The 11,142-nt window shown below is 32.1% G+C and overlaps 1 protein-coding gene across 1 annotated transcript in view; it reads left to right on the top strand.

Annotated features, from left to right (window-relative positions):
* The first annotated feature begins 1,315 nt into the window (after positions 1-1,315).
* LOC132180650 (receptor-like protein 7) overlaps positions 1,316-11,142 on the top strand; it is a 12,309-nt gene continuing 2,482 nt past the window's right edge. Inside the window, exons 1-2 of the mRNA XM_059593542.1 lie at positions 1,316-3,627; positions 3,703-4,275. Of these exons, the coding sequence (XP_059449525.1) occupies positions 1,316-3,627; positions 3,703-4,275 (2,885 nt within the window). The remainder of the gene's footprint in view (positions 3,628-3,702; positions 4,276-11,142) is intronic.

Here is an 11,142-nt window from a genome sequence, read left to right as displayed (position 1 = left end):
GAGATGGATCATGCCCAACCATACCTAACCATGGCGATACATGATCCAACCCTGGTTATGAGCGATGATAAAATTAGAAATTGTTGTTGTTTCTGAACAAATAAGGATATATTAAATATAATTAGAAAAAAAAAAAAAAAAAAAAAAAGAGAGGATATATTAATATGATATCTTCGTTTACGGAAAATCGACGATAAGTCCATTAGGTCATTTCTAAATAAATGACGTTAACTTTATCTCATTTCATTTGTAAAAAATGAATATAATTTATGTCCTATGTTTTTTCAAAAAAAGAAAAAAAAAATTGGAAACTTTACGTAATCTTTGATCCTAAACTTCTATCACTTTTACAATTACTTCAAAAGCTCTCAATTTAATATATAGAACTTCTAATATTTGTGCTAGCAAGATATTGCAAAATTATGGCGGTCCTTAGTTGTTGAGGCAAGATGTCTCATCTGCAGAGAAATTTCGTGATTAAAGGTTCATTATCATAAATATTAGTAAGGGGACATTCATGTGAATTAAGTTTGAAAACTCAATAGACCTGTTCCTAATGACTTTGCATACAAATCTAAAAGCTATAACTTTGTAATAAATAATTATAGTGGACGACTTCTTTTTCGCCTACTTTGGCCTAGTGGAGGACTTCATTATTTCATAGTGGAGGACTTCATGGTTTCGGACTTTTGGCCACCCTCCCATTATTATTTTTTTCTTGTTTTGTTTTGATTTTTTTTTTTTTAAAGAAAAATTGAGACATTTTGGACGTATGTTTCATCTCCTAAAAACAAAAATAAAAAGTAAAAGTGGTGCAACTTCTACGGGTAAAATGTATTCTTCTCAATAAATAATCATCATTTCATAATGGAGGACATTTAGTTCAAACTCCCTTTTTTCATAGGTGTAATCTAACATGTTGAATATTTAATTGAAATAGAGTATGAATGACGTAGTCAATGTTCGAATTCAGGACATTTGACTCTCATGCCATGTTAAATCATCACTTGTTTTAAAAGTTTAAAATGATAGGAAGAGGTAAATTTAATCAATACTTTAATATGCACCTTAACTTGTAGGCTCAAACTCATTTTTAATAGGTGAAGTCCAATATATAAAATATTGAATTTAAATAGAGTGAATTAACGTAGATAAGTTCAAAGGAACCAAGTCTCATTTCTTTGCACGGTAGACATACTTGCAAAAGTTTGCAACAACAAGCGATCGAAAGCGAAATCCAGCCTATAAATTAAAGCTCTCTCCTTATTATGAGCTTCATTACCAAGCACATCATATCCAACAGTAATATAACGCTATGGGTTTATTGCTTTCTCTCATCATTTTCATGGCCTTCGCTTTCTCTCTTCAATCTTCTCCTTTTATTCAACCCCTGTGCCATCATGATGAGAGCTCTGCCTTGTTGAAATTCAAGCACAGCTTTATCATCCATGAATCTGCATCTTATGATCCTTTTCGTCATAGTAGCATGATACATCAGTCTGCTTCTTGTCAAAAGGTTGCGTCGTGGACAGTAGAAGCAAACAAAAGTGATTGCTGCTCATGGGATGGGGTGGAGTGCAACAAGGACACGGGTCATGTAATTGGGCTCGACCTCAGTAGTAGCTGTCTATTTGGTTCTATTAACTCCACCAGCAGCCTTTTCCGTCTTGTTCACCTCCAAAGCCTTAACCTTGCCTTCAATCACTTTAACTACTCTCATATCCCACACCAAATACGTGATCTTTCAAGACTAACACATCTCAATCTCTCTTGGTCTAAATTTTCTGGTCAAATTCCATTAGAAGTTTCACAATTGTCGCACTTGTCATCCCTCGATTTATCTCAAGACTATCATGATATCCCCCTTCTTTGGTATCCCCATTTGGAACTCAAAAAGCCCACCCTAAGAAACCTAGTTGGAAATTTGACCCGCCTACAAAAGCTTGATTTGAGTGGGGTGATTATTAGTTCTATGGTGCCTAATATTTTGGCAAACTTGTCTTTGTTAACATTCCTCTCTCTTGGTGGATGTGATTTGCACGGGGAATTTCCAATAGGCATCTTTAAGCTATCAAATTTGCGAGTTCTTTCTGTACCTGTCAATGAAGGCCTCACCGGTTATTTGCCTGACTTTACATGGAGTAGTCCACTTGAGGAATTGGATTTTGCAGACACGAGTTTCTCAGGTGAGTTACCCGCTTCCATGGGAAACCTTGGCTTACTCACAGAGTTGCTATTGTTTGATTGCAATTTCTCGGGGTCCATTCCATCTTCACTTGGTAACCTTACTAAACTCACTGAACTTGCCCTTCGAAACAACTCTTTTGGGGGTAACGTCCCGTCTTCATTTGGTAACCTCTCTAAACTCAATGATCTTGATCTTTCAAATAACGATTTCGTGGGTAACATCCCGCCTTCACTTGAAAACCTTGTTCAACTCTCTTTTTTAGACTTTTCCGACAATAAATTGATGGGTCCAATTCCTACTAAGCTTGTAAACTTGCCACAATTGAGTGGCATTTATCTAAGCAATAATCTTTTGAGTGGTGAATTGAATTTACGGCTTATAAATGAGACACAATTGGAAGCCATTAATTTGAGCAACAATCAGTTAACTGGCCCAGTTACATTGGGGCCTATGAACCTCACACAATTATTTTTCTTGGACCTTTCAGCCAACAAGCTTCATGGTCAAATTTCAAAATTAGACTTCAACTTCGAGAATCTTCAAGTTCTTTATCTTTCTGAGAACTACCTTAACGGCATTGTGGAGTTTGACAAGTTTGTTAAACTCAAAGATTTAATTGCATTGGATATTTCTGGTAATCAATTATCTTTACTTACTAAAGAAACCAGTGCCAATGCAACTCATCAAAAGTTTCAAGTTTTAGGATTTTCTTCGTGCAACTTGAGCAAATTTCCAAGTTTTCTTAAAGACCAAGATGAATTGCTGTTTTTAAACCTCTCCAACAACAAGATTCATGGCCAAGTCCCAGAATGGATGTGGAACAAAAGCATTGCGAGTCTACAAGTTCTTGATCTTGAGTCAAACTTGCTCCAAGGATCACTTCCTATTCCACCAGTCTCCACTTCGCATTTCTATATTTCAAATAATTCATTGATTGGAAATGTTCCAAAATTGTTTTGCAATTTGAATCTTCTTCAATTCCTTGATTTGGCAAATAACAACTTAAGTGGTTCACTTCCGCACTGCTTAGACAACTTTGGTGCTTCTCTATTAGTACTCGATTTGCGAAGAAACAAATTTCAAGGAAGCATTCCAGAGACTTGGATAGGAGGAGGCCAATTGAGGATAATAAATTTCAGCCAAAACAAATTTCAAGGGCATTTACCGAGATTGCTGGCCAAGTGTACATGGTTGAGGGTCCTTGATCTTAGTGATAACCAATTCACTGATATATTTCCATTTTGGTTGGGACATCTTCCAAATTTAGAAGTCCTTATTTTACGGTCAAACAAATTCAATGGTTCAATGGGGACACCTCAAACCTATTTTAAGTTTCCCAACTTGCGGATCCTTGACATCTCCCACAATGATTTTATGGGAAAGCTACCATTGAGACTTCTTGAAAATTGGAAGGTCAAAAATTTTGAGAATGTGCATCTGTCAACATATATTCAAGAATACTCAGACTTCCAAACGCAAAAAGGTTTTGGGTATTCCGATTGGCTCACTTATAGTTACTCTATGATGATGACAAACAAAGGCAATAATTTGTTCTACGAGAAGGTCCAAGAATTGCTCATAGCCATTGATTTCTCAAGCAATAAATTTGTTGGAGAGATACCTGAATCTATTGGAAATTTAAAGGGAGCTCAATTGCTCAATCTTTCTAATAATGCTCTTATTGGTCGCATCCCATCATCTTTAAGGAATCTTACAGAGTTAGAAACATTGGACCTTTCTCAAAACAAGTTGTCAGGGGAGATTCCACAACAACTAGCACAACTTACTTTCTTAGAAGTCTTCAGTGTTTCTCATAATAATCTCACGGGACCTATACCACAAGGGAGACAATTCAATACATTTGAAAACAAATCATTTCAAGGGAATACAGGATTGTGTGGAAGACCATTGACAAGGAAATGTGAGAATTCTAATGAGCCGTCTTCTCACCCTTCAATCTCTCAAGAAAGTCAAGACTTTGGATCACCATTTGAATTTGGTTGGAAAATAATTGTGATTGGATATGGATTTGGATTTGTTGTTGGAGTAATAATTGGGCCGATAGTGATTGCAAGGAAACATGATTGGTTAATGAAGACCTTACGAATGAGGCCAGTGAGTGGGAGGAGATGCAGAATTTAAATAAAGTAGTTTGGGCAAGATACATTTTATGTATTATTATACCCGTGTCTTCTACTTTTAATATTATTTCTCAGTGAAATGTGTTTCTTTCCTTTTTAATTATTGTTTTGGTGTAGTACTTTGGATTAGTGTGGCATGAAGATGTTCGTATGTGAAATGCTTTGGTGGGATCTTTTATATATAGACTGCATTACTTATCCAAAGGTTTCCACCCTCTTGGATTTGTTATAGAAATTCTAATGGCATCTCCAAATTACAGGGTCTTAATGCATTATTTGCAGTTTCTTTTCATTCTTTAGATGGTTTCTTGTTTCAATGCCTAATCTTTTAGTTCATGAGCAAAATTTTGCTCATCCATCGTGCTATTTACCTTGCATTAGAAATTCTGGGAAAAAATTGTACAGGGTAAAAAGGTGCCCATGTCAGAAGTAATCCCTAGAATATTTGGTTGTATTTGCGTTTACAATCACTTGGTCTATCCAATCAGGAACCTTCTATTCCTTCCAAAAGAACTAAAGAAAACAAGAAATGCCCAACAGAACCATACCCAATCCAAGAACAACAAAACCATACAGAAAAAATACAACCATTTCTACCCACATAGCTTGTTTGTATTGTTCAGGTCTTCCTAGTTTGTATCATTCTAAGTTCAAGCAAACCCATTTTCGATGTGTCTTTAGACTTTGTTCAAACAGAAGTTTATTCTATTTCACCTTTCACCATATATGATAGTCAGTGAACTCTGCATTGCCATTGATGTTCAATCATTCTAATTAATAGACTCAATTAAAAGAAGACGGAAAATGCTTTAATACTACAGTTTTTCAAACAGTCCAGTTTTTTCAAATTATGAATGAATTGTTTGTGATGCAGTGTGACTTAGTAGGCTGCAGCGAAGAATAACAATAAAGCAGTGGATAACTAATTCTAGATCTCGAATCTATCAATGATCTAAGAATTTTTCTAAAAACAATAGATACCCTCTAAAGTTTAAAGGAAAAGAGGAATAAACTCAACTCAAAGTATTCTTATTAATCAAAATCAATAATAATCAACAATTATCTTTCTCTGGAGACTACAAGCATATATTTATAGCTCAAAACCCAAAACCTAATAAAATATGACATAAATACTTCAAAACCCTAAACATAATAAAATAACAAAATAAAGACTTTTAAAACCCTAACCATACTAAAACAACAACATAAAGTCGGCTAGAAAATAATAAAATGCGAAAAAGTAACATAAGCCTCCCGTGTGCGCTCGAGCACAATTACAGGTGCGATCGAGCACAGGTGGGCGCTCAATCGTGTACTCGATCGCAAGATTGATCGCAGTACCAGGGGGTATGTGAATGAGATCTGATCTGCATCAGTTTGTCTGATGTATTTTTGTATTGTGTAACTAATTTCCTGAACAACCTTACTCTGTTTTGGCTCATCAGTATATTCTTTGAAAGTTGTGGTTTGTTGTGTGTTTTTTGTTAAGAGATGTAGGGCTTGTTTGAGATTGTGTTTAAGAGACCTAAAAGTGTTTTTAACACTCAAAAAGTTCGTTTGAAAAAAAAAATACTTGTTTGGTAAAAAAAATTAGAAGCGCTTTTAGTAGTTCAAAAAGTATAAAAATAAGCAAAATATACTTTTGCCCCAAATCTAAAAAATAAAGCTTTTGTCCAAAAGCGCTTTTAGTGAACAAAGGTGGCTGTCTTATTGCCTCTGAATTTTTTTTCAAGTCATATTCAAACACTCATCAATATGCACATCTCCCCAATTTTAGTTGGAGTTTTAAATAAAATAAATAGATAGAGTGAAAGCTGCTACATTAAGGAAAAAATAATAATTAAAGTTTAATTGGAATCCTGCTATTGATAACTGCAACAAGAATGATTAGCGTAGGCTTTAAATGCAAAAAAAAAAAAAAAAAAAAAATGAGTTGCATCTAATGATTTGGATTAGGTAGGAATTGCTTTAATTTCAAATTTATTTATTTATTTGTATTAGAAAAGAGGTCTTTTACGGCACCTAATTAAACCAAATCTTTCGGGGTTATTTAATTCTCGAGAAAGCTTGTTAATCTGGGGGCAGGAATTGTCCAATATATTCCATTCTCCAATCTTTTTAAGATGAGATTCAGATATTATGGACCAATATTACTGGAAATCTTACTAGAATTAAGCAGGTGAATTTTAGAATTTTGTGTGAGTAACAAATAATTAAATGAAATCCAACATATTAACGGAAAAAAAACATGAGTACATTAGATTGGTGGGGCAGCTATGTTATTGGGACAGAGTTTTCCTCTAAATTGGGTTGAAAAAATTTCCTTTAACTTAGTCTATAAATTAAAGTGAGGGACAAATTTGAAATAAATTTTATTAAAAACTCATATGCATCTTGTAACAGCCTAGATTTTAAAACTCTTATTTTAATAATATTAAATAGATTAAAAGAATAATAGATAAATTAGAACAATAATATGTGGATTAATGATATTAAATAACTATTTAGTGTTAAATGTATATTACATTGATTTTTGACATCTTTTGTATATCACTTCAATTCTAAAATTTAGCTTCACTAATATGTTTATGGGCATAATTAAACCCAATTTAGTAAAGAAATTATCTATATTGGTGTTTAGTGAAATCATAATTAATTTGAAGTTTTTTTGTTTTTAGCCTAAGAAACCGTGTCTTAATTTTCATACTGTCTAATGAGATTAAAACTGCTAAAGAAAGATACCAAGGCTAGCTACCTTTGTAGAAAGCTTAAAAATTTATAGTAATGAGGGTTATGAGAAATATCATGATAATAATCATTTAATAAGGCAAGTGGCCAAGTGGGAATGTAAGTAGTTAAAGTCTAAATTGAATTTGAAACATTGTACAAGCCAAAAACAGAGTCAAACAAACTCGGATGAAATCGAACCAAAAATATAAAACGTTTGTCTTGGAGTCCTCTATCTACTCTCAAAATTTCATGTGAATCGGAGTACGTTTGGATATCGAAAAATGGATCAGGATACACTGCCCTCATTTTGGACGAAAATACTAATTGGTATAGATCATGAAATATGGACTAGGTTCATTTTTTTGGTTAAATACATCTCAACCCTTGGATCAAAAGTGTAAAAATAAATCATAACCATTCATTCTCTTATAAATAGAAGCCTAACTTAATTCATTTTCACTTGAGCTTTTCATTTAGAATCTTAGAACAAAGTAAAGATTGCTTGCTCCTCCTTTCATTTTATTTTTTAGTTCTAAGTCAAATAGCATATAACCTAGATCTTGTAGTATTCAAGTGTTCTTATTTTTCTAAACTAGCTACCTAGAGAAGATTTGGTGGAGTTTTACTTCTAAGGATTATTGGGTAAGAGCCCGTTTGGGAGTGCGATTTTAATAAGTGGGATTTTAAAAATTGTGTTTTTAAAATCGCATAGGCATTTGGTAAAATATAGTTAAAAGTAGTTTTTTTTTATCAATTGAGTGTTTGGATAACATTAGCATATAATTGCGTTTCATAACCAAATTAACAATAACGATGAACAAGACAGAGAGGATGAAGAAAAAAAAAAAAAAAAGAGAAAAGAAGGGTTTTAATATATTTTAGGTGGGTATTTTTGGTATTTTTTTCATTCCCGTTCTAAAAAATTTAACTATTGCGCCAAATATCTTTTTAATAAAAATCATGATTTTGTTTTAAATTCGCATTTTTTCAAATAAGCACCCTCTAATTAGCTTATGGAAATCACAGATTTTTTTGCGATTTTAAAATTTGCTTTCTTAAAATCACAATCCCAAACACCCTAAAGTTGCGATTTCGTTTAAAATCCCAAATTATTTTTTTTTAAAAATGCAATAAGACCCAATAAGTGTATGATGTATAAATATCATGATTTATTGCTTGTATCACTTGTTCTCATTTAATTGTTTAAGACCCAATAAGTGTATGATGTAAAATAGAGTAATGAATACAAAGGAATTAATAATAATGAGTTAGTAGACAAAATCAATTAAGGGCTTATGATATTATTTATATATTATTTACTTACAGCTTTTACATTCAGTCATTTCTTTTATTGTCATTTAAAGTTTAATTCATATTTTTGGCGGTACGGACCATTGGTCTCATCCCCGAAATATGAATTCAGTATCTACATTCAGTCATTTCTTTTATTGTCATTTAAATTTTGATTCATATTTTGGTAAGTGCGGACCATTGGTCTCATTTGAAATATGAGTCATGCTTTATATATATTATTTATAATACTAGTTTGTATTTAGTGATACTGGCCATTAACCTCGTCACCAAAAATGAATTTAGACATAAAGTTAGCTATAAGTGACTATCTTAGATTAATATAATAAAATGAGTAAGTAAAGGTGAAGTGACGGATAATAAATAAATATAAAAAGATGAGGGTCTTTAAACAATGATATTATTGGAGAATGAACTAATATGTAAATATTGTTTGTATGTATGTATTTATATGCAGAAGTGGAGCAGAATTCTACACAAAGGAGTGTAAGTATGGATATACTTACTGAGTACTAGCTTTGTTTTATTGTTATAGGAATTCTTATTTTATCTTATTAATATAATTTTGTAATACAACTGCTGCATAATGTGTCTAACAAAATGAGCTGATAAGATAGCCACCTTAAGAATAAGCTGGGTGGATTGCGGTGAGGAACTGTCGGTATCTCAATGGATGGGGGTATATAACTGTTCAATAGGCCTAATATATAACTAAGCTGGGGCGGTGTAGTTGTTAGCACCAAACAAGTAAATCTCTAAAGTGCGAGGGGCATAACGAACGTAAGCGGGCTGAGAGCTCATGACAAGAGGTCTGAAGAAAGATTATCATAAAATACAAACTAATCTGTCATTATGCTGCATTTGCAACTCATTCATTATTATATATTTTAGTCTTTAATTTTACTTGTTCAAACTAGTCTTTTTAGTCTCTATCTCTAGGAAAATAAATTACTTACTTGTTTGCCTATGTAAATATGATAATGTCATCTTTACATAGACCTTGATGCAGGAATAGAAAGTGATGACGATGATCCTTTTACTGGTTTTGATGGTTGATAGACCATCTGCTGCAGGATTGATGCTTACTCTATGAAGCAAGTCTCATTTATGTTAATCGCTTTTATTACGTATGGTGATATGTGTGACTTAAAAAATATTACTATATTAATTTGGTGCTGTCTATGGCATATATTTGGTACACCTAGTGTGTACATATGTTATAATGAAAACCATGTTTCTATTTTTATTAAATAAAATATCACCTTGAGGTATTTCAGTTAGCTCAATTGTGCTGTGTAAGTTATTCCTAGGTCATAGAAAAAGAAAAAAAATATATACATACTCCGCTGTAAGATTGTATTTTCTAAAGTTGCAGCGTCACGACTTCGATATTAATTTGCTAGCGAAAAATATTGGGGCGTTACACATCTCACATGTTATTAAAAAAATGGACATATGTCACTTTTATAAAGTAGGTTAAAAAAATTCTTCCAGTCCAATTTAGAAGAAAAGTCTCTCGATGTTCTTGCCAGTCTTTTGGAACACTTCAAAAACTTTTGTTGATTGTATTGAGTAATGACACAATATTACAACTTGTTAAGTTTGGTTATAATTTATAAATTCATGCAGTGATGAAAAAATATTAAATAGAGGTTGACTACAATTAAGCCGATTTAAATGATTTGATTGTGGAAAATGAAAGTAATTACAGCATATGTAATATCATTCCGGTTGGCATGGCTAAAGCAAAAAAGAACAAGGATCTAATTTATTTTGAATCCAAGTGTTAAGGTATATAAAAGTTAAGTATAAAAGATAAGTCCTAAACTATAAAAAGGAAATTAAAAAATTTAGTGGGATGTGAAAGAATATTAAATAATTATAGAAATAAAACAAGCTTGTAATCATATTATTGATAAGTAGGTAATTGTGAAGTTAGATAGACTAAATAATAAAAAATATAACTTTACTGATGGTTCGGTATGCACACCAACACTACAAAAAATCAGCCATCTTTTGACGTGGCAAACAGTGTCCAAGTTTTGTAAGTGTTGACATGCTAAAAGTGGCACTTCAAAATTTTTTTTTTTTGACATGTTGAATATGCCACATCAATATTTATTGGCGTGTTACATTCAACACGTCAGGATTTTCTGATGTATCAACATCTTTTTGATGTGTTGAATATGCCACGTCAATATTTATTGACGTATTACATTCAACACGTCAGTTTGACACCTCAGGAAATTTTAATTTAATTTAATTTTTAAAATTTTTATTTAAATAACTTAATATTTAAATATTTATTGACGTTCTAAAATTTGACATGTCAATAAATATTGACGTGTCACTTTGGCACGTCAATAAATTTTTTTATTTTAATTTTTTTTAATTTTTTTTATATCAGGTTTATTTCTGACATGCAAGTTTTAGCACGTCAGAAATTTCTGACGTGCTAAAACCAGACTGTCAAAAATTATTTTTGCTCAATAATTTTTATTTATTTTTTTAAATCTGGTTTATTTCTGACGTGCTGGTTTTAGCACGTTAGAAATTTCTGATGTGCTAAAACCAGCACGTCAGAAATTATTTCTGCTTAATATATATATAAATCTGGTTTATTTCTGACGTGCTAAAACCAGCACGTCAAAAATTATTTATGCTCAATATTTTTTTTTTATATGGGTTTATTTATATTATATATATTTCATCTAATTTTTGTTTTTTATTAGGAAGTATTTTAAATGAAAATGAGACTCAAACTCTTTATAG

Source organism: Corylus avellana, chromosome ca5 (assembly GCF_901000735.1).
Source record: "Corylus avellana chromosome ca5, CavTom2PMs-1.0".
In the NCBI taxonomy this organism is placed as follows: domain Eukaryota; kingdom Viridiplantae; phylum Streptophyta; class Magnoliopsida; order Fagales; family Betulaceae; genus Corylus; species Corylus avellana.
The sequence above is the reverse complement of the archived record's forward strand: the minus strand, read 5'-3'. Positions and strand labels throughout refer to the sequence as shown.